A 22,005-nucleotide genomic window follows, 5' to 3' on the forward strand; every position below is an offset into this window, starting at 1 on the left:
TTTTTTGTCTGGTTTTGGGACTCGAATGAAAGATTAGTTGGTGTATTTAAAGTTATTTTTTTTTTTTTTTTATTACTGCCGTTTAGCTTTAAATATATAATTACAAACGTTATATTTACATTGAAAGTTTTTACTTCAAGCTTTAGATTTAATCGCTATACATAATAATGACTTAAGGTCTGAATGCCATTAATGAATTAGTTTTCGGATTTATACGTGAAATGAAATTTGGAATTACACTTATCTTTTAACTTAGCTAAATCGTAAGTTGGTAAATAACTCTTTCTACAAAGTATCTGTGAATTATACCTTTAAACGTACGTTCTTACAGCTATTGCATTGAATATAGATCACTTAAGCTATTTCATCTGCGGATTTGTATAAGTAACATGTTGATGTTTAGATGCCTAAATCACATTTTTTAGCTTCTTAATTTGTTTGGAAAATTATTACAGTTTCGTACAGTCATCAAGATTTATTGAGACATATTATTGGTGCTTTAATGAATCGTAATTTGATGTATTTACAATGAAAGTTGTGACATGTTTTTTTTTTGCAATTAAGTGAAGACTTAAATTAGTGCAATTTTAAACCAATATTTAAGTGTACAGATTTAACTTTTAGACAAAGAATTGATTTTTAAATTACTTTGTTTATTTATCGGACATATAAAATATGTATTAGAGAAAACCATAGAGACACGTTCTGGAGTAGAGAACATAAGGATTTCGAAAAATTAAATATAAAAAATAAATTGAAAAACAAAAACAATTTTTTTCACACACACACATACATATATATATATATATATATATATATATATATATATATATATATATATATATATATATATATATATATATATATATATATATCCTTATAGAAGGTATGTCTATGGTCTTCCTATAATTTGTACAAATCGATGCAATAACATCGACTTTAATATTTCAATGTATTGAACTACTTGTCTAATACAAATATTTGAAGATTTGATAATTTTTCTCTAATGCTAATTCATTTTTAGTGAATGTTTTGATCACACTAAATTTAGCTCTTTTAGTTAAATAAAATTTGATAATCTTATTTAGTAAATTATTGGTATTTATATAGATTATCTTTTGAATTGCAAATTATTATCTATTAAATTTGTATAGAGAAAATTTATAATAAATTCATATTATAATCTAAAGCTAAAACTATGTAGAAGTATGAAACTAAACAAATGTTTAGTAGAAAGATTGATGTTGAAGTTTTATGTGTATGTGAATATTTAAAACAGAGATCTTTGAATATCTGATTAAAATTGGTATCTTTGTATCAAGATGCCATGAATGACCTTCTAACTTTCGTAGGTTTATAAAATTCAAATGCGGTATAAAAACAAATTTTGGTATTATTTACTTTTTTAAAAATTGATTATTTTTATCAAGAATTTGCATGTCAATTTATAAATCACAATTTATAAATTAATACTGAAATGACTAGACTGCATGCGTCGTTCGCACTCATCCATTTTAACAATTATCGTAAACTATAAACACAAACGCAAAGTACAAATTTCTTCGTTTGACTCCACAAAATCGATTAAAAAACGACAGGAAAATTCAGTATTTGATCTCGATTGTCTTTTTTATACAGAAACAAAAAACCTGTATTGGAAACAATTAGTGCTAATCGAGACTGAACGAAGAAAAGTATTCACTGCTTTCTTTCGTCAAAAAATGACCAAGTGAACCTGTATGCAATGTGCGTTTCGAATGAAAAGTCGCCGAGATCAAAATTAGATATATGTACGTAAAGTTGTACATCAAGCGTATATCCTCAGTCCCCTTAATACATAAATGCATGTTCAATCGTTGTATGTACATTCGATTTAATATACGTTTCAACGAAATCTCCATCCGACGATGAAAGCCTTTCAAAGCTCCATCAGACTTCTCGACTCATTTTCATACGCGACGCATCCACGCAACTGTCGTTGGAACAAAAAATACATAACGCAAAACGACAAACATAGTACAGAGAAAAAAAGATAAAAAATTTGGCGGTACGTCCGTCACTTTTGTGTTTATAGTTTGAATGATATGAGCCTTATGAGGCGCATGAGTCATGTCAATCATCCTCGGCGAACGACAGTCGTTTCACCGCTGCCTGTAACATTTTATTGATTTTAAAGTCTTTGGGCACAGTGACCCGTTGTTAACACAATATTCCTCCTCATCAAGAGGAATGCACGTTTTTTCCGATACCATCCTGCTGACACACTAGGAGAAGAAGGCGCGCACGGTCATAGCGACGGGTTCCCGGCAAACAGCGCACGTCGTCATACCCGGGGCACACTTCACGCAGGCGACCATGTGACCGCATGGCAGGAACACCACCCCGAGCTCTTCGTTGTAGCAGATCTTGCAAACTCGCGCATCATCGATAGACTTTTTCTCGCTTGTCTGTTGAGGTTTGTCTTCGCTTACACTACTACTGCTAGCATTGCCATTTACCATTGGAACTGATGCGGCTGATGTCTGCGCTTGCGATTCTGCATTCATTCGTGGCGCCGGAACCGGGCACTCAACGCTGCTAGGTCCAGGTCTGCTCTCGTTTACTTCGGTTTGCTGATTCTGTTGTTGCGGTACATCTTCTTGTTCTAATTTTTTAATTGGTTGTTGTTCTACTTGCTTAATACAACTTGGGAGTGCCATTTTATCCTGAAACATCAAAAGAATATGATTGATTACCCTGATGTTACATAATTATCTTGATTCATCGTGCGAAAAAGTGACAGATCCTTACCTCTTCCGATAGCGGTGTCGCGTGCTTTCCGTTTACATTATTGATGAATTCCTGACCCTTGACCAATCGAACGTAGAAACAGGTGGAGAACCACTTGGCGTGCTGTACCCACGGATCGTCCTTGGGCTCCCAGTTTTTCAGTCCGCCTCCGCAGTGATAGCAGGTAGTCTGGTCACCAGTCCCGGTGTAAAAAAATCCAGCATCCGCCAGTTGTTCTTTCGTCTGGGAAACGCGCGTCGACGGCCAGTCGTTAAAGGTCAGCAGTCTTGCTTCGTAGCTAGCGTAATCCGGAAAGTCAGGTCGTCTCGGAATGCCAATGCCCATACTGCCCAACCTGGCAGCTGAAGGCTGCTTCGGCGGTTCCTCGCTCATTGCTTGCCTGCCCTGCCTGGTTCCACTACACGAGGCATGGGTGTCGGCCTCGGCTCCTAGTCTATAATCCAGCTTGTACGGTCCGCAAACGTCACGGCTTCGTGGACGGGGAGCAGGGATCATGCTTGGATCGGCACCGATGGGCACGTTACCGCAAGGCAATTTCCTGATAAAACGGCATCGACCGCCCCAGCGTTGGTGCTCGACCATAGGATCGTCTCCCTGTTCCCAGCGGCAGACCTCCGTGGAGCATTCGAAACAACGCACTCGGTCTATCTGCTTGGTGAAGTAGAAGCCTGCAGCTGCCAGGTCCGCTGGCCGCACGTGTTCTGACGGCCAGTTCTCAAAGCTCTGCAGTCTCACTTCTTCAAACCTGTTTGAATAACGAAAGAAATTTCGAGTTAGTTATGGCGCAATTTTGCAATTGATGGCGATCATTTAGGAGTTTCTGTTTGAATTACCTATAGTCCATGCTTCCAGCATCATCAACCTCGTTGGATTCAGGCTGGGGTGGCGTAGGTGCTCTAGGAGTTGGATTTGGCATAAATTTCAGTGGGGACATAAACGAGTTGTCCCTGCGATCCAGCAATCCAGCCATCTTATTCTCTGACCTGTGCAGGTCACCAATTGGGTTTGTCTGTAATCAAAAAATAAAAAACTTCATAAATATGAATTCCGCACACATGTTTTCATTATAGCCTAATCAGATAAGGGGCTCTATATCGCTGATGCCAGATGCGAGATAAAATGCTTATTACTAAAAAATTCAATACCAAAACACTCTTTCCATTTCAATGTACATTTATGATTGTGTACACGTATTAAAAGTCTCTGATAAGATAGTGGATCATAAAGCGGGAACAGGCATGTGCAGGTACGATTGCTTGCGTTTCTATAATAAATCCATTGATTGTTCGAAAAATTTATGGGCAAATGACTCACAGTTCTTTACAAAAGTGACATCATCAAGTTATGGATGAATTTGCATAAATTTAACTACTTAAAATAAAAACTAAAAGACCTTGCCTTCTACAAAACTATTAAATAAAAAGAACTGTTTGTCATGCAGCTAAGCTAACATATGTAGCTGATTATGTCACTCCACAGACCTATACTCTGGACAATTTCAGCCTTTAACAGAGCGACTAGGTCTAGGCTAGCAAAGCTGAATCACTATTTTAGGTGTAACTCGAAGCCACACCCTGAGCTTTATGTAACTAGTCTGCGAAGACCATGAGAGCTTTAGCAACAATGCGATCTCAATTCCCCACAGAAGTATCAAACTGGCAATTATGAAATTCAGAAATGTATCAAACACTTCGCTGTTCCAAGCACGAAAAAACAAAAACTAAACGCGCAAAAACGTTTAAAAAGTGTATCTCGCCCAGATCCGACCGGCATCCGAAAAGTAAACAAACCGCACACGCATCTACTCACGCACCGAAAGAGTGTCAAGGCTGTCGGTACCTCGAAATGTCAGTCGTTTCCTAAGTCACATGTCTCGAATCTCTTCTTCCTCGCGTAATGCAACTCGGAACTACTAGACGATGGAAGACCACACCAGGCTTACGTAGTCTCTCGGTATACTGAGAGCCGAATAGAGACGCGGCCGCTTTAGATGTAGGCGCAGCAGCTGCAGCGGAGTCACGAGAGTAGGGTCGAGGCGTCGCGGCGCACTTCTCGCATCTTTATGGCGGCGGCGCCACGATTGGTCGCTGTTTTTTTTTCGCGATAGGGCAGACGAGCGTTTTGAAATGCAGCGCCGGCAGTAGCCTTCCGCCTACTTACCGTCCCGCAATGATATCATCGGGCGTAACGTGATGCAAAAAGAGGGATATGCGAGACTTTCCGCGCGCGTTGGACGAGGCCTTGGGTTTTTCTCGAAAAGGAAGGGTGATGCTGTTTGTTGTTTTTGCTTGCGCGCGCGAATTTCGGCGATTTTTACGGACCTTTGTGCTGCTGGGCTATGTTATGGTTGTTGAACTTTGCCTTTCCACGAGTATAAGTATACAGCGTGTGGAGTCGCGCGCTGGGACTATTGATTATTTAGACGACGATGACGCAGGTTTATGTTATTGATAGGGGAAAAATCGCACGCGCGCGTTACGCAACGCTTCTACGAACATATCTATATAGAACTACTGTCGTAACGACGGCGGCTTACATAAGCCGTGAAAAAATGTAATGCAACCTTATGCGAAGAATGAAATCTCACACGGCGACTGTCGCGCTAAATTTTTTATTTTTCTGGTGAAAAACAAAACAATCCTGATCGTTATGTGACTTGAGGTATTTCACCTTCCGGCTCGTATATTAGATAAAAACGTTCATTAATCAGAAGGACGCGTGTGTCATTGGCTGATGACATCCTCATTAAATTTCATTAAACTGTAACTGCTAAATGACACGTTTTCTCAACGAAGCGTTTTATGCGAGGATGTCTTATCGCGGACGAGTGCCGAATCGCAACGCGAAGATAAGCGTAAGCCCACTGGAAACTTAGCACGCGCGAGTCCCAAATGCATGCACAAGTCGAGCTTAGCAATTCAAACGCTCAGGAGAGAAATCACGCGAATCCTCCGCCTCGGTCGTCAATCACCGATAAAGGAAGATAGCTAAAATTAGCATCCGCGCGCGTATACTTAATACGATACTCCGCCGCTCGATGATGTCCTTTTACAGAGCCTCGATGCGGAGACCCACGCACTCGTTGCTATATGCGTATAATACAGTCTGTCTGCTGCACTTATACGTGTTCACGAGTGCGCGCGGGCGACATCGAGCTTTTTACTTCTTTTTACCCGTCCCTCCTGCAACGCCCTCGGGAGAAAGAGCCGCCATCTGCCTCTCGGTGCTATATCGCAGCCGTTTCCGGCCCTTTCCCCGAAAGTACCGTATACACGCATCGGGAGCGTGTTGTTTGCGCCAAAGCCCTTTGAGGCTCCTCGAATATTTGTCGGAGCTTCCACGAAGGAATTTTACTTGCGCGCACGAGGAGGATCACGCGTATTGTTTTGGAAAGAAGGCCCGCGCGCACGCGCTGAGTCACGTGCACGCGCGCGCCCAGCGTGGACTTTACAACGCGGTTGATTATCGTGGAAACGTTTGCCGCCGGGATTATTAGCTGAATACGAAACGTCGTCTTTTTTGTTTTCGAATTCCTCGAATCGTTATACTACAGTCGCGACGCTTCGCATCGACGATGGAGGTAGCGCTGCTCGTGTCGGTAAGTCAGGGATCTGCGGCGAGTTTTGCGTCATTCGAGATAAAAGCAATGCAGTAAGCGAATCGGCTCGCGCTGCAATCTGCAAGCTAAGAATAGTTCTCGAAATTCAATAGGCATGGAACGCAACTGCGTGAGCCGACCTGAACCGAACAACGCGTTATTGATGACTGTATATGTCGCTATCGCACGAATGCACGGCGTGCTGGGTTTTTCAGGAAGCCGAGTGTACACAGTTCTTATTACCATGAGTAATTTACCAGCGCGATTTCTCTATTCTTCAAACGGCTGAACTTCCAAGCCGATCGTGTCACGCTTCACTGGAATCGATCGATAATCGAACGGCGACGACAATATGCCGCGTTTATGAAAAATATTATACCCGAGTTATTAAACGTTCGAAAATCTTTAATCCAGTGAAATTTATAAATATACTCTCGCGAAAGCGAGCCGTGTTTTTTCGCCGTCTTTGTACACACAGGCGCGCGAGCTGAAAAAGCTAAATAACAGGCTATATCAGTTGGACTGGCTGAGTAATTCAAACGTTCAAAATTCGATTGTTGTGTATACTTGTATGCGCTACTGCAGCGTACTGGGGTGCATAAACTTCGCTCGGCGAACAATAAAACTTTTATCCGCATCAGCGCGACACGTTTGTTAATAAGACAACGTCGACGGTAAAAAAAGGCGTATTGGCGCCGAGTGTTTTTTCCTTCTCTCGTGCGCCTGAAAATCGCGTGTCGTAAGAAGCGAGGAAACTTTTTGAATTTTAAATCGTTGCTCAAATATACTCTGTACAACGTTGCAGTGCATTAAAAGCGTATTATAAAGTTACAGCTGAAATTTTCCTCTGTCTCCCCATATCGTCAACAATAGCCAGCAATCGTAGTACTTAGCAGCGAAACTCTCCGTGCTCACGCATAATTCATACTCGCGCACACGCACACAGACGCATTGTGTTTATCGCGTGTTTTCCCACTCCCCGCGTAATACATAAACATCATCGAGTGCGAGAGGAAAAAAGGCCCGAGCGCGAGCGCTCGGGAAAACACGCGACCTCGCAGCACGCGGAGAATATTATAGTCCTGTATGTATGTGTGAGTGTATGCGATGCTATATAGCGAACGTTCGAAAACGCAAGGACGCCTGTCCGCGAGGAGAGTTGATTGAGCTGCGCGCGGCCGTGTGTTTTTGCGCCGTTTGTACGACTTGGCGATTGGAGAGGTAGATACAGAGCGGCTGTTCCATATTTTGCCGAGGCGACTGTCGAAAATATCAGATTTCGCGGCTCGTAAAACGTAGACTTTCTATTCGTATGATACTACTGCTTATTAAATGCATTTTATTAGGATTACTCTAGTATTTTTACTATAACCCGCAAACGATTTCCTTCCACGCTGCTATGGCGCAGTTTTACGATACGTTCTATTTCCAGAGAATGATTCGCCCGATAAATATTGGGCGATTCGATCGAAGTGGGCGGAAGCCCCGATCATGCCAGCAGCGCAAGCGAGAGAGAATGAAGCGACCAATGGCCATCGTACGGCTGGCATATGTAGGCACAGCCGGTTACCAGGCGCTCTTCACGTTGTACTGGACGGCTGCCGGACAGCCGCCTGACGAGTGCTGCGGCTATATTTACGGTCGACCAGAATCGCGTTTTTTTGTTCGAGCTTTCAAAATGACGTACGACGTGTTTATTTACGAAACAGGCCCGGATAAGGGAGATTACGATTATCAGCCGAAAGCAAGCCTGGTTTCCTTGAAAACAAGGAGGGAAGAATTCCATGTGTGTGCACTCGATGAGCGCATTATTTGCAGGATGATTGTTGAATAGTAATTAGCTTGCGACGTTCTAGATTCCGCGAAAGTTAAAACGAAAGCGCTATGTGTACAGCTGTACGCTCTGTTTATCACGCGTTATACCGCAACCATCTGTATCGCCGAAAACCGCGCGTCTGCTCTGGAATAAAAGAAAATGCAATAAAACGATCGGAGCAATTTTTCCATTCGAGCCGTTAATTAACAGTTCAAAAGTATTCTAATGCCATCGGCCAATGAGCGGCGAGAACAGAACGACCGAGGCGTGACTAAAAGATAATGTTACATACGCGCGCAGACATCCGTTCGTAGCAGCAGCGGTCAGACCGCGCTTCACAACAGCGCGCGTTTCAGAGACAAGCGCCGTTGTGCAACGACCTTTAGGGGGCAGACGCTCGGCAGTGCGCGCGCAGTTCTGTGTTTTCGGCGAATCCATAGGTGCTATATATTTTTCGCACGCGAAATGTAAACAAAGCGATTAAACGCGTGAATTCGCGATTTTGGGTTCTGCCAACTCGGATTGTTTTTTTTCGTTAGTTTCCAGAGAATTGCCGGAAACTGTCGGAATTGAAGTGAGCGACGTTGGGGTATTGATTTTTATCGAGTCAGAGGACTAACGTAAACATAAGGGCGGCTACACGATTCTCACGACAATAGAAAACTCGATCCCTCTCCCAATCTAACGCAATCGACCCGAGACTCGACCTCTCACGTCAATAAACGTCGGACTCGTCGATAAAATCATCAAGAGACTCGGCGCCGCGACGACCTCCTCCCCACCCGTCCGTACAACGACATCAGAACAATAACAGACAGCAGCGGGAAAGAAAATTAAAAATATAAAAGCCGCCGACTGTCTGTTCAATGCACGGCCTGCAGAGTGGGAGATAAACGCGAAAGCTGCGGGGGGGGGGGGGTCGACGTGGAAGGGGACGGCCAAGTCTGAAAGGCTGACATGAGACTGCGCTACATCACTGTAAATCAATGCGCGCTCTCACACCGACGTAACTTACATTGCCAAAGCGCAGACTCGAGCACGAACACGCACACATTCACGCGTATTCCTGTTTTTTTACATGCACACTTTCTACTCTTCCTACCGACTAGCCGTTATTTTTACACTGCCAAAATTAAACATTCTAGAAGCTCGAAAACATGTACGTACTCTGAACATGGTCTTCATCATTGTCGGGTGTAGAACTAGCGTGTTGGGGGTGGTGTGAAAAAAAGCGTGTGAAATTCCGGCGTCCCTTCTTCTTTTTTTCCTTTCTCGTCGAGTTTTGCCGCCGTGTGTGGCTACGGAAAAACTCAATAGTCTCGCTAATAGGAACTTGCGACGATAGCGGGTTTACAGTGTGGCGTAGAGTAGAGTCGTGATAAGAGCCAAACAAAGAGAGATATATGCGAATCGAAGAATGAAAAAACAAAAAGAGAACACGCGTTCACACCCGCAATCAGTAAGGTCACGCGTGTTGATCGCACTTTTTCATCGCACTACAGGCCCGTGTTACACTATCCCCGAATTTCCTCCTCCTCACAGCATGCCCTGCTCTCTCTCTCTCTAACAGCCGTAAACGACTCGACTTCGTCGCGGTGAGCGTCGAAACTGCGAGCGCGCGGCCGATACAACGAACGCCGAGCCGCTCCGCCGCGCGAGGGAATTCGAGGAGAGAGAGAGAGAGAGAAAGAGAGAGAGAAAAGCAGGCCGTGCTACGTACAGAGTTGCCACGTCTGGCCTGGCGGCAGTGCGCTGAGTTGCCAGAGCGGCGCCTGTATGCCTTTCGTGGGAAACGCTTTGCCGACGACGATGTGTAATGGAAAGAGAAAGAGAGGGAGAGAGAGCCGTCCTTGTCGGAGTTCGGACGCTGCTGTGCTGGCGGCTTCCACCACCATTGAGAAAGGTCGACGAAATCTATGCCTTATATGTGTGGCTATACAGAGTGTGAGGTAATGGAAGAATATTCTGTTGTTTAAGGAGCCGAGATAAGTAAGTAGTGTGGATTGGAACTGGGTAAGATTGCTCGTGGACCGGTTGAAAGGGGTAGTAGTAGTCTTATGGCAGACGCGATTCGGAGTTTTCACGTAACTTGACACATGATTGTCATGGGATATGTCACATGATGAAAATTGAGTGTCTTTTCAGTCAGGAATAATCCGCTAACTTCATTTCGTATAGATATTGCAATTGTTGCTGAACCCCAGAGAAATTTTGAATGCAACTTTGTATCGGAATTGATAAACCTAAATAACCATGATAAATTAAATCGACATTGATAGCCATTTCATCAAACGTTCGGGAATGATTGATACTAATGAAAGAAAAGTACATTACAACCCATCGACGATATCAGACTCAGAATAATAAGGGAAAAACCCGAAATATCATCAACGTCGATCGCTCGCTGCAAACCCTCGCGTTAATCGACAACAATCCCTCCTCAATACAAGCCAATAACTGACAATTTATTTTTCATTCCCCAGATATGCGGTTCAATACACGATCGAGCAGCAGCAGCAGCCTCGTGGCCAGGATAAGAGTCCATGGTTACACACCCGGCGGCCAGAGCATCGTCTCTCCCACTCCTCTGCTGGGATTCCATTCCTCTCCTCTCTTTCCGGAATGCATACTTTTACACAACGAGCCTGCAGCAGCGGCAGCCTCTCTCGCGGTTCAAGCGCCGTTCACGAGGTCTGCTCTTTCTCTTTCGTGCCTGTTTCATTGCCTACGGCGGCTATGTAAGTGTACCCGAGAGTACGTGCTCTTTTCTCTCTTTGCAGGGAGCTGATGCTGGCTCGCGCGAGAAGGAGAGAAGGAGAGCGGCTTCGAGTAAGTACTGCTGCACGCGAACGACCGAGAGAACTCTGTGTGCTGCAGCATGAGAACCAACGCTGACGGCTGGCTTCGATTGGATCTCCCATCGCACAGAGCTGGTACGAAGTAACTGGAGACTCTTGGGCTTTGTAAATGAAAATGGCAAAATCGAGGAATAAGCGCAAAGTTTGATGACCAATCGATCATGTAATGCTATCTTGGTTAGTAGAATGCAAATACCTGTGACGGAATACCGAAACTGGTACAGGGGACACTTTTTACCGGCGATGACTAATTTCTTTAACGAAACGAGCTCCAACCTTGCTCGCGATGATAAATATTGTACCGGAGAACGCTTTTGGTACGAAAATAGCTCGAAAAAAGAAGTTTAAACGAAAACCGTATGAGGAATAGCGCCAACTGGTAAAAACAAGGTGGATACAAGCAAAAGTTTTCTGGAACGAAAAAGACAATAAGAATGGCATATTAACTCCGCGACATTCGCAGCGTGAATCACACGACGATTATTCATTTCTAAGTGCGTTGACAAAAGGAAAAGTGTTTGAAAAACGCGTCTTGGAAGATTATAAATAAACCAAAAGGAATCTTGGAAGATTTTGCGTCGGGAATACCAATTTCAGAGTCTACTCGCCGTTCATTGTTTGTTAATCCGATCATCTCCGCCGAAGAACACTTTTTTATAGAGAAAACCAGTTTTTTTCGCGATTCTCTTATTGCAAAATTCGGCAGAAAATTCATTTGTTCTTTTATCGCACAAACGTTATACGCTATCGCGTCCAGTATACAATCAAATCCAACTGCAATATCCGCAATTATTTATCATGGCTGACGCGTGTGTAACCGCCGTATCCGTCGGAAGTTGAAACGTTGAACAGAACACGAATACGAAAACTAAATTTTATCACGTCACGACAGCGCGAAAAAGAAAAATTGTAAAAATGCCATGTGTCTGAATAACTATGGTAATGAGATATGCGCGCGCGCGCGACTTGGAGTCGTATTGCGAGAGTTGGATCAGGATACATATCAGTGTAGATTCTCCATATAGTCATATTTCCCACCGCGAGTGCAGCGGATGCGCTGCGACCGATTAGCTCTTCTCAGTCATACTTTTGTCGCCGCGGAAGAAACACGCGCATTTAATCTAAGAAACGCTTTAGTCATAAACATACACAGATCTCGATTATATCAGTTGACGTTTGCAGAAACACCTATCGGCCATCGATTCTACAAACAACCGTCTGCAGAAGTACACGTGGAAACTCAAGAATCTTCCCACACACTTAAAGATACGCCGCCGCAGCAGCAGCAGCAGCAGCAACACCCTGAGAGGTCCCACAGACGCTTTTTTCAGGAATTCCGATCCGCCCTCAATGGACCTCCTCGGCGGGCTCTCTATACTTATAATCCACGCTGGAATCTCGATCCCGTGCGACTGGAAAACCCGTCGGGGGGAAACTTCCCACGCGAGTGTATACTATATACTCGTATAGCCGATGCCTCCGTAAAGTATCCCTTCCGCTCTCGATTCAATTGAATCAAAAAAACTTGGCGGCGGGTATATCAGAGTTGGATTCCCGGCTTTTGACGGGGAAAAAAAAAAAAAACTCGCGATAGGCGAATAAAAGTATAGTTCTTCCTCGGAAAAGGTGCGACGAGGCTGTGTTCACAAAGGAGGCGGCCTGGAACGCGGTCAGCCAGCCGCGCATGGGAGCGCGCTTGGCTTCGCTCGTCCACGTTGCCGCCGCGGCGTATCTCTCGCGCTTTTGTGCAGTTTTGCAACGATTACGTACACGACTTTTCGTACGACAACAAACAATGAAGCATATAGAAATCGAAAACCGCTTCGATCTATCTATAGACCGCGTGTTGAGCGCGCGCCGATCAACCTCGAGAGCGCTCGCGCGAGCGTTGTCCTTTAAACTTTTCCGAGAGATTTTCCCGCACCGGCGATTCTCGTCATCATCGACTCGACGCAGCCGTTTATTTATAATATCAATCGCAGAACTTGTAAATATAGCGTACAAGAGGTCTGTATATATGAGCAGGCAGCTCTCGGGCATTCATTGCAGCCCGCACACGGACCTCGTGTGCCGTCGTCTCTCTCTCTCTCTCTCTCTTTCAACTTTCACAATTGCTTTTTTTACGTACAACACAGAGAGACAGGCTCGGCTGGCTCTTGCTGAGCTGGCAACAGTGTTCGCCATACCAACGCGGAGAGGCAGCCAGAGAGAGAGAGAGAGAGAGACAGAGAAAAGTATGTAAGTACGTGAGAGAATGAGACAGAAAAGTCGCTATAGCCGTTGCTTGGGCTTACAACACGCGCGAGCGAGGAGAGTTTCGTCGCTATATTGTATATAAGAATCTCGACGAAGGAGAAGTCTGATGAGCTCATCCGACGACAGTTTGCATTGGATATTCCGCGAGGAATGTGCATATGGAGCGAGATGATATAGAGCTGACGAGAGAATTCGTTGCAGATTGATGCGTCGACGAGCGAGCTGAAGAAACGGTTTTTATCGTAAGCTGTTATCCGAGACGACTCGGGTTAGTGAAATGCGTTTTATAATAATTTTATGTAATTAATTTTTATAGATGACGGGATTTCACCGCTAGAGAAGCCAAAGTGGCAAACTTTCACAATTTCTCGGTACCATAACTCCAGAGCATCGAGAAGACGTTCCCTGTTTTACCGACGGCCACCTTCCAGTGGTTATAAACTTATTTATGTGTGTCCTTCGAGAAATAATGATTTACACAAGGCGCAGTTCGAAGAAATGATTTCTCCCGCTCGAACCAATGAGGAAGCGAATAAATTAATTTTATTCCTGGATGAATCGCCGACTTTACACTTGGCATCGGGTAATTCTCCTGTAAAAGTAATGACTTTTGCATTTCACGCTTCCAAGAGTGAAAAAACTATTCGATTGAAAGAGCGATTCCCTAGACATTTTTAACGATCGACTTTGAAACGTCGCAGCAGATATAGATAAGAACTTTTATACTCCGTGGAAACTGAAACTGAAGCAGATGGTGTCGCAGCAGGATAAGATAAGTTTCAAGAAGATATGAACGCATTTTTCGTGCATCATCGTGAGCTATTAGTATTGCCAGAGAGCTATCGCGCTAGATAACAAATCTACGACAATAATGCTTATAAAGGCACAATTTTTATTTATATATATAAAAATATAAGGATTCTGATCACAATACAGTACACAACAACGTCATTCACGAAAAAGAACAGCGCGTCTAGAAAGCAAACATCAAATCGCCGACAAAATTACGAGCGAAGCACATTGCTCACTCCCCAAATATTCGATTTGCCTACGTCTATACTCTCGTCGAGACGAGACTATACTACTGCGTCTTGGAGAAGCAAAAAATTGCGACGTAGAACGAACGTTGTTCTCTCTCACTGCGTAAAGAGAGAGATGGACGGCCTGCTGACAGCCGCGAACGCGAAAAGGTGCCTCCGCCCGAAGGGGCTTCGCTTTACTCGGAATATCCATTACAGAGTCCAGAGTAGAGCACATCGGAAAAACGCGCGGAACAGCTTAGAGTTTCTAAGCATGAGGCGTTGTTAAATTTACGCTCTACAGACTTTTGACGAAGCTCGAAGCTCGTTAAAAATAAAAATTACGAGAGAAACTTGGAGGGGTCAGACGCGAGTTTTGAAACCAGTCGATTGTTTATAAGGAAAGCAGGTCTCTGCGCCTATTAAGAAGTGATTCACTCGTCGGTACTAAGTATACATGACATTGTTAAGCTAACTTTCGGCCATTTTCAACAATCTCCCCCGTTGCATCATCGTGAATCAGCCCAGCGGCGCTCCCGCGGGCGACCTTCCGAGAAGCCAGTCATCCGCGTCGAATTTTGCAAAGGACCCTCGGGATAAGCCAGGGCCCGAACGAAACGCTTCTATATCACGAGACTCGCGCGTGCAGCATATAGTTATACGGGTGTGGGTGCGAGGGTGTGAGCGAGAAGGAGAGAAAGGCGGATAGGAGAGTCGCGGCTGCGGAAGAGAGTGTGGGTATATAGAGGGACTGAGGGAGAACGTCGCCGTCGCGCGCGGAGAGACGTAAATGAAAGCGTACATACAAAGGCCCGCGTGTGTTGTTCGTATATGCGGCATCGGGCTTAGGTGGGACAGGAAGCGGGACTACGTCATGCTACGATTGTTCCCTCCTCTCCCTCCCGTTTTCTTTTTGTTCTTATTATTTTGTCGCTGACTCCAGCGCTCGTTTGAATTTCGCGCCACCGCGGGGACAACGAACGCGACGCGCGGCGGGCTAATTAGACTTGGATGGATGTGCGTCTGCGAGAGATCAAAGGTCGGGCTGGAAGTAGTCCGGTTGATAGTATACGAAACTTTGAATATCCTTTTTATCCGGTCGGAGCTTGCGACGCGCTTGTGGAAGCTTTGGTGCATAGTATGAGCTGCGCGTGTGTCATACACCGAATGATTTGTATTCCGAGGAAGTTGTGCTTCATTCATGATTCATTACTACAATAGTAAATAGTTATCGATCGTATGTTCGATTCTTCCCGTGTTTATCGTGGAATAATTCGACGAGCTTTGGTTACTAAGAAGGGATTAGTCGCGCGCTTGGAATTCCATATTCGAGCCGAAACTTTTGTCATTGCCTCAATGACGCCGTTTTTGCAACAACGTTGAGCAGCTGAACTTTAACGACTTTAATCACCATTCCATCCCGTGAGAAAAGAGTTGAATTTACATCTCCCTACGCTCGGTCGTTTGAAGCAAATCTAAAAGTTAAAGCAGCCTCGAGAAAACTGTCAAGCGCCAGATCGCGATGCATTTCAAATTTGGCGCCATCTCGGCGCCGTCACCCGATACCCTCGTATAGATATACACACGTATAGATGCGTTCGCCGTCGATGAATGAAATTCAAGCAAAGATAGAAAATTCAAACGCCGCGCTCTATATATATAGCACACTATAAACGTCGGAGCTGAAGAATTACGACACCGGCCTCGGAAAAAAGTGGCGTCTAGCAATTAAAGGGCCACTCCACTCGAGCGAAGAAAAAAAACCGAGTGCGGTGCCGCTCTTATCTTATCGGCTCGTTTGCTCTGCGTGTGCGGCTCGGAGCCGCTATGTACACCGCGTCGACTCTATATAGCTATATAGTCGTTTATATGCAATGCTCATGCATGTGTATGTGTATGGCTGTGTTTATCGGCGCACGACTGCATAGAGGGAACTTTTCCGGCGGGTCTTTCCTGTCTCCCCGGTGCTCGAGCACTGACGAAGCGATGCCCGAAAAATTCATGAGGGATGCGGGATTTTCCATCGAGCACGTACATATATATGACCGATGTTGCCGGAAGTCCCCTATTAGCCCCTATACTGCGCGCAGTGTTTGTCTTTCGGGTCAACACTTTTTTTTGTGTAATTCTCCGACAAAAGGGCGATTCGAGTGAATTCTATTTTATTGTGGAATAGAATAAGAGAGCGAAATTTGAATTTCAACGAAGCTCGCGCACAATGCGCATTTTTATATAGAATGACGATTTTTTAGAGAATATTTTTGAATTTTCCATAGTATTTTCTAATTTGGAATTGTACCATGTGAAACGCTATAATACATGCCCACCATGAGACAAAGGAAAAAAATGTGTGTAATTATCGAATTGACATGCAAACGTCTTTTTATCATCGCGCAGGTGTATTTTAGATCTAAAGACCGTCACATACTAACAAAAGACCGCGTATATACCGGCCACGTTATGTAACGTCGCCGTAAATTGATTTTAAGCACAAGTACACGTCAGCCCATGTGGGGTAGTTGATTAAATGGCAACATTTGACGTTTTTAGACATAACGTTGGTTTAACGAAAAACAATTACGTGAATTTACATTAGTACGAGGTTCTTTGCATTTAGTTACTCGAGTTTTATTTTTATTTAAAATAACTATTTTTATAATTTTGGGTAAAATTAATTAAAAATAATAAAATTCCATTCGATTCAGCGCTTTTCAAACTACCAGATCATACTAGAACTACACGTGCATTCACGATCCAAAATTTATCCATAAGCACACCACATGCAGCGCTAAAAGAAAACATCAATACAACGGAGAAGTAAAAGAAAATCGTACGTGTCTCTCTCGTAGCAGAACAGCTGCCAGGGAAAAGCTCGATCAATCAATAAATCTTCGTGCGTGGTCTCGTTACGAAAGTGGATCCAGGTACTAGAAGCTCTGCATCGGCATGTATGTGCTGTGTGTGTGTATATATATATATATATATATATATCCTGCTCTCGTGGCGGCTATATCCTCTTCTCGATTTTTCACGTCCCTCTTCTCTCCACATGCGCGTCTGCTCCGAAATAAATTTCCAAGTTTTCCGTCTGGCGAGTAACCTCAAATTTAGCGCGCGCCGCTCTCCAACTCACACACTTGCACATATACAGGTATACACAGAAAGACTCGGTAACGATATATAGACTTTGTCGCGGTTGTCTTGCGGAAAAGGACGAGAAAAAAGGGACGACGGTCGACGGCGGCGGCGCGCAGACTCCAAAAACAAAAGTCGACGAGAGAGAGAGTGAGCGAGATGATAACGATGCAGGGTCGAAACGTGCGTATACGTATATAAGCGAAATAAAGGAAAGGAAAGAGAAGAAGAGCTGAGTTACGAGGTTAAATTTCACATTTCACGAGAAGAAGCGCACAGAGAGGACTCGAGACTGTGCCGCGAGCGTCTACGGAAAATAGAGCTACAAAAGGGAGTAGAGAGCGTCGCAGCCGTAGCCGAGCCAATGGCGCTGCTCGTGTTGGGCTATACGTGCGGGTATACACACACGCCTCTATACTCTCTCTCTCTCGCTCTCTCTGTGTTATGTTTTGCGTCGTCGCCGAGGCGAAAGGGACCGTCACGCACCGTCACTCGCGTGTTATTGTTTATATTCCACGTAGGATATGTACGTATATATAGAGGCGGAGCAGACAGACTGATGGCTAAACTGATTGTTCAATTATCTATCGGCGGGGGCGGTGGGATTTCGCCGGATTAGATTTTGCACTCGAGTACGTTGTTGTTCAGTGGCTTCGCTCATAGGAACTTGTTTTTCTTCGAGAAATTTCCTTCGATTTCACTGTTATCTCGAACGGCTGTTTTATTATTCTATTATTCTACAAACTAACGATTTTCTTCAAGGCTCGCCGTCGCTGATGTTTTCACCCGAGTACTCGCGATGCTTCCCCTCCTCGTAATTGCTCGACAACAACAACAACAACAACGTCATCTCCGGAGCCGACGATCGCAGCATCGAAATCTATAGGGTTTAGCGACCGGTATACGCACTTTGTGTAAAGACAGCAGTCAGCAAAACGTATAGGAACAAGGGTATAGTAGGCAGTAGTAGCAGCCGTCGAGAGTATCGACGCAAAACTGCCGGCTGCAAGGGCTCGTCCTTCGCATAAGGGCTGATGCTTTATCTCGGGGAGAGAGAGAGAGAGAGAGCTGCCGCGGTGGGGTATGCAGCGAGCCCTGGAAAAAGGGGCTGTAACCCCCTGGACGGGAGGGAGGGATGAAAGGAGATCCGGAGTAGGGATGATAGATACCAGCTGTCTCCGTGTGTATACGCGAGTGTGCTGCTGCTGCACAGGGCCAAAGGGAGGATGTGTGCGTGTAAGAGAAGAGGGAGAGAAACTGCAACGTCGTCGGGGGGTAGGTTCACCTCTTCCGCGGATAGCTTGTCGGGGGGGGGGGGGGGGAGCAAGGCTCGCTCGAGCCAAAGACGTTGCAAAAGTCAGTGCAGTGGCTTTGGTTTATTTCAGCTGAATCACCTATATTATATGCGATCGGATTGTTTATCGTATATTTGATTTATCGTAAGATGACACACTGGGAAGACAAAAGGGATGGAAATCGAAGCCTTTAATAATGCTGTTGTGATCTACAAAACGTCGTTGCTCAACGATTGACACGAATAAGTCGTATATACTTCGTTATATAAATATTTAAATGTAGGTCGCGGAAATACGGAGATGTGATGACTGGTGTGTGTGTGTATCGCTTTTATTAGTCGATCGAGTGAGGTCTTATCTTTGTTGCGCTGCGAAACGTCACAAATAATTTTCCTCCTTTTTTATATATATATTTCCCAAGCGAATTCAACGCGCAGTTCATAAATTATATCTATTTGCAAGTTTAGCTCGTTTGTTTTCACACATTTATACTCTTCGTTTCGTTCTCTCTTGCGAACGATAATATTATTCATCAGGTTTATCAACGAATTACATTTATTTCTTCAACTGTTTAACGCGAGTCCAATCCTTATTGCCCGAAGGCTAATCCACGCCTGCAGAGAAAATCCGATTTATTTTCGTTCAATCGTAAAAATTGTAATTGCTCTTCTACTCCCAGCTACGCATGATGCACGAATAAAAACTTCAAAAGTTATTTACGACAAGGATAAACACCAACAGCCGCCTGGCATGTTCATTTCGATCTACCATTCCACCGAGCGAAGACTCGACACCCGTCGAATCGTGCAACGGAATACCATGCGTTACTCGATAATTTGCGCCATCCTTATCTCGGCCCTAATACCGGCCATCCGCGGTTTCATCCTCGACGTATACGGTCAGAATATTTTTTCATCGTCACTTTCGCCGATTTCGCTAAACGCCTAATATTTTCAGGAGGTATGGTCGCCTGGGACTACATGAACGGCGGCAGGAGGTTCAACTGCGCCCAGCAGAAGAAGAAGTACGAGAACGACAAGAAGATTCCCGTCATCGACATGAGCCACTTCCTCCAAGAGGCCAAGCAGAGCTACAACGATCTGAAGAGCTACAACGACGAGAGAGAACGACAGATACAAGTCGAGGCTGAGCGTCAGAGGCGGCAACGGGAGCAGGAGGAGCGAGATCGACAGGAGAGGATGAAGCAGCAGAAAATGGAACAGGAGCGAGTGGAAAATCAGAAGAAACAGGAAGCCCATCGACTGAGACTCGAGGAGGAGAAGAGGCTGCAGATGGTCCAAGAACAGCTCAAACACGCAGAGGAGCAGAAGAAACAGCAGTTGCTTGTGCTCGAGCAGGAACGGGAGCGCGAGAGCCTGAAGCAACTGTACACGTTGGAGAGGATAAAGCTGACCGAGGAGGTCGAGAGGCTGAGGAAGCTTGTGGATCAGCAACAAACCAGCTCCGTCGACAAGGTACAAATCGGTTGGAAACCAACGATCCCGAGCCAACCCGGGGCCGAACTTTGCTCCGCCAAGACACCGGACGATCGCCTGGACGATGGTGAGCGAAACACATGCCACTGTCAACAAAGCGTTAATTAAACGCATTTTTGTTTAACATTTTGCAGACGCTTGGCGCGACTACATCTTCGACTGGAAGTACGACCACTGTATCATCACGTCTTACGTTTGATCCTTCAATAAAAAGAGAAAAAATGAATTTTTTCAAAAAAAAAAAAAAAAAAAAACACTAAAAAAGAACCCTCGAGGTGCGACGCTCCCACGAAGTGCGATCGTTACACACCTCGCGAGAGGAAGGGATGAGGAGGAGGTTACACGCGACGGGGGTGGAAGGAAGGAGACGCTAGTCGGCGGCGGTCGCGAGCTGGAAGGGCGGATTTTCTCCTAAGGGTAGAGAGAGAGAGAGAGAGAACGCCTAGACGCGATAGTATACGTGCGCGCGTTACGTCGTAGATTTCCACGGGAGCAGCGCGCGCGATCGATCGAGACTTGTAAGAGACGGCTGGTGTGCGCTTACCTGCGCACGCGAATGTCTTTTTGGAAAATTTTCCGTAAGAACCCGACCTGCCCGGTGAAATTTATACAAATTTTTTTTTAATTTTTACCCACTGTCTGCGCCGAACGCTTTTTAAATTGTTCCCATGATAACAAAGGTACACATATCGCGATAAATTTCCCATCGTCGAGAATCACGCTGTTGCGCGCAATGCAGCGTACCTTGCGTCGAATCCCGCAATAGACAAAGAAGCAATAGAAAGAAAGAGCCTATACTACAACGCGCACGAGAAGCCGGTTTTTCCGAGGGGTGCAGCAAGCTAACACCCCTATTATGTACATTATGTACACTACGCACGCACACGTGTACACGTACCCCCCCCCCCCCTCCTACTTTCGGGAATTTCTTTATTCGCGCGGTAAGGACACACGAATGTGTACATCAGGGGGGGACGGATTTTCTTTCTCTCTCTCTCTCTCTCTCTCTCTCTCGCTCGCTAGCTTTCCCTTTGTCGCGCATCGCAGGCGCTATTGCACTGCACCGATCGCCATTTTGATAGAATTTACGGCCTCGGGATATTTCTATTACAGGATCATCGAGCGCTTCTGTTTTCGCGCGTCGAATGGCTTTTACGAGCTGGGAAAATTCGATGAGTCACTTTTTTTTCGAATGCCTGCACGTTTTCCGATGCCCATAAATTATGCACGCGATGCGCTCTTCTCTATTGTTGCTGCGATGCGCGAATAATTTGATGCTAATGCTCGGACCGTTTTCGGCATGGCAGTACAGCGCATCGGCGCAGTTATTTGTTGCGTCATTTCCCATGGTGGGATGGATTTTTGTTTGTATAGCCAAATTTGTGCGTATGCGACAGTGGACGAGGCGAGTTTATGCGGGTGATAAAATTAATTTATTTATAAGAAGAAAGAAACTAAATTATTTAAGCAGCGAACTAACAAAAACATTTTCATTGGCATGCTTGAATAATTTATGCGGCGGATGCATTCTGCATTGATGAAACGCAAAGAAATTAGCTGGGAGATGCTATGTATAAATTATTAATTTTGTGAGCTGCATTCATCACGTCTGAAGGCTCAGTTCCAGTTGAGTCAGGTCTCTGGTGGCTCTCAGACTTCTGGGCGTAAACCAATCAAGAGGGCAAGACCGAAAATACCAACATGTTCGGAGTTAAATATAGATGTTATCATAAAGACTCTTT

The 22,005-nt window shown here is 44.9% G+C and overlaps 2 protein-coding genes across 9 annotated transcripts; one reads left to right on the forward strand and one right to left on the reverse strand.

Annotated features, from left to right (window-relative positions):
• Positions 1-433: 433 nt before the first annotated feature.
• On the reverse strand, positions 434-18,465 carry LOC100122411 (E3 ubiquitin-protein ligase XIAP). Of its 4 annotated transcripts, none has more exons than XM_031926413.2 (4): positions 17,172-18,465; positions 3,624-3,799; positions 2,791-3,535; positions 434-2,705 (listed from the first exon to the last, which is right to left on the reverse strand). In XM_031926413.2, the coding sequence occupies exons 2-4, from the start codon at positions 3,758-3,760 to the stop codon at positions 2,265-2,267; spliced, it is 1,323 nt and encodes a 440-aa protein (XP_031782273.1). In that variant the 5' UTR covers positions 3,761-3,799; positions 17,172-18,465; the 3' UTR covers positions 434-2,264. The 4 variants fall into 4 exon arrangements, with proteins under 4 accessions (XP_031782273.1, XP_031782270.1, XP_031782271.1 ...); XM_031926410.2 differs by lacking the exon at positions 17,172-18,465 and adding an exon at positions 9,372-11,119; XM_031926411.2 differs by lacking the exon at positions 17,172-18,465 and adding an exon at positions 4,630-4,943.
• LOC100122425 (cancer-related regulator of actin dynamics homolog) lies at positions 11,024-20,519 on the forward strand. Of its 5 annotated transcripts, none has more exons than XM_032597909.1 (4): positions 11,024-11,137; positions 12,245-12,371; positions 19,725-20,330; positions 20,398-20,519. In XM_032597909.1, exons 3-4 carry the CDS (start codon positions 19,730-19,732, stop codon positions 20,460-20,462), a joined length of 666 nt encoding a protein of 221 aa, XP_032453800.1. In that variant the 5' UTR covers positions 11,024-11,137; positions 12,245-12,371; positions 19,725-19,729; the 3' UTR covers positions 20,463-20,519. The 5 variants fall into 5 exon arrangements, with proteins under 5 accessions (XP_032453800.1, XP_031782275.1, XP_031782276.1 ...); XM_031926415.2 differs by lacking the exons at positions 11,024-11,137; positions 12,245-12,371 and adding exons at positions 12,394-13,560; positions 13,635-13,901; XM_031926416.2 differs by lacking the exons at positions 11,024-11,137; positions 12,245-12,371 and adding an exon at positions 13,912-17,261.
• Positions 20,520-22,005: the final 1,486 nt, after the last annotated feature.

Source organism: Nasonia vitripennis, chromosome 3, assembly GCF_009193385.2.
Source record: "Nasonia vitripennis strain AsymCx chromosome 3, Nvit_psr_1.1, whole genome shotgun sequence".
NCBI lineage: Eukaryota > Metazoa > Arthropoda > Insecta > Hymenoptera > Pteromalidae > Nasonia > Nasonia vitripennis.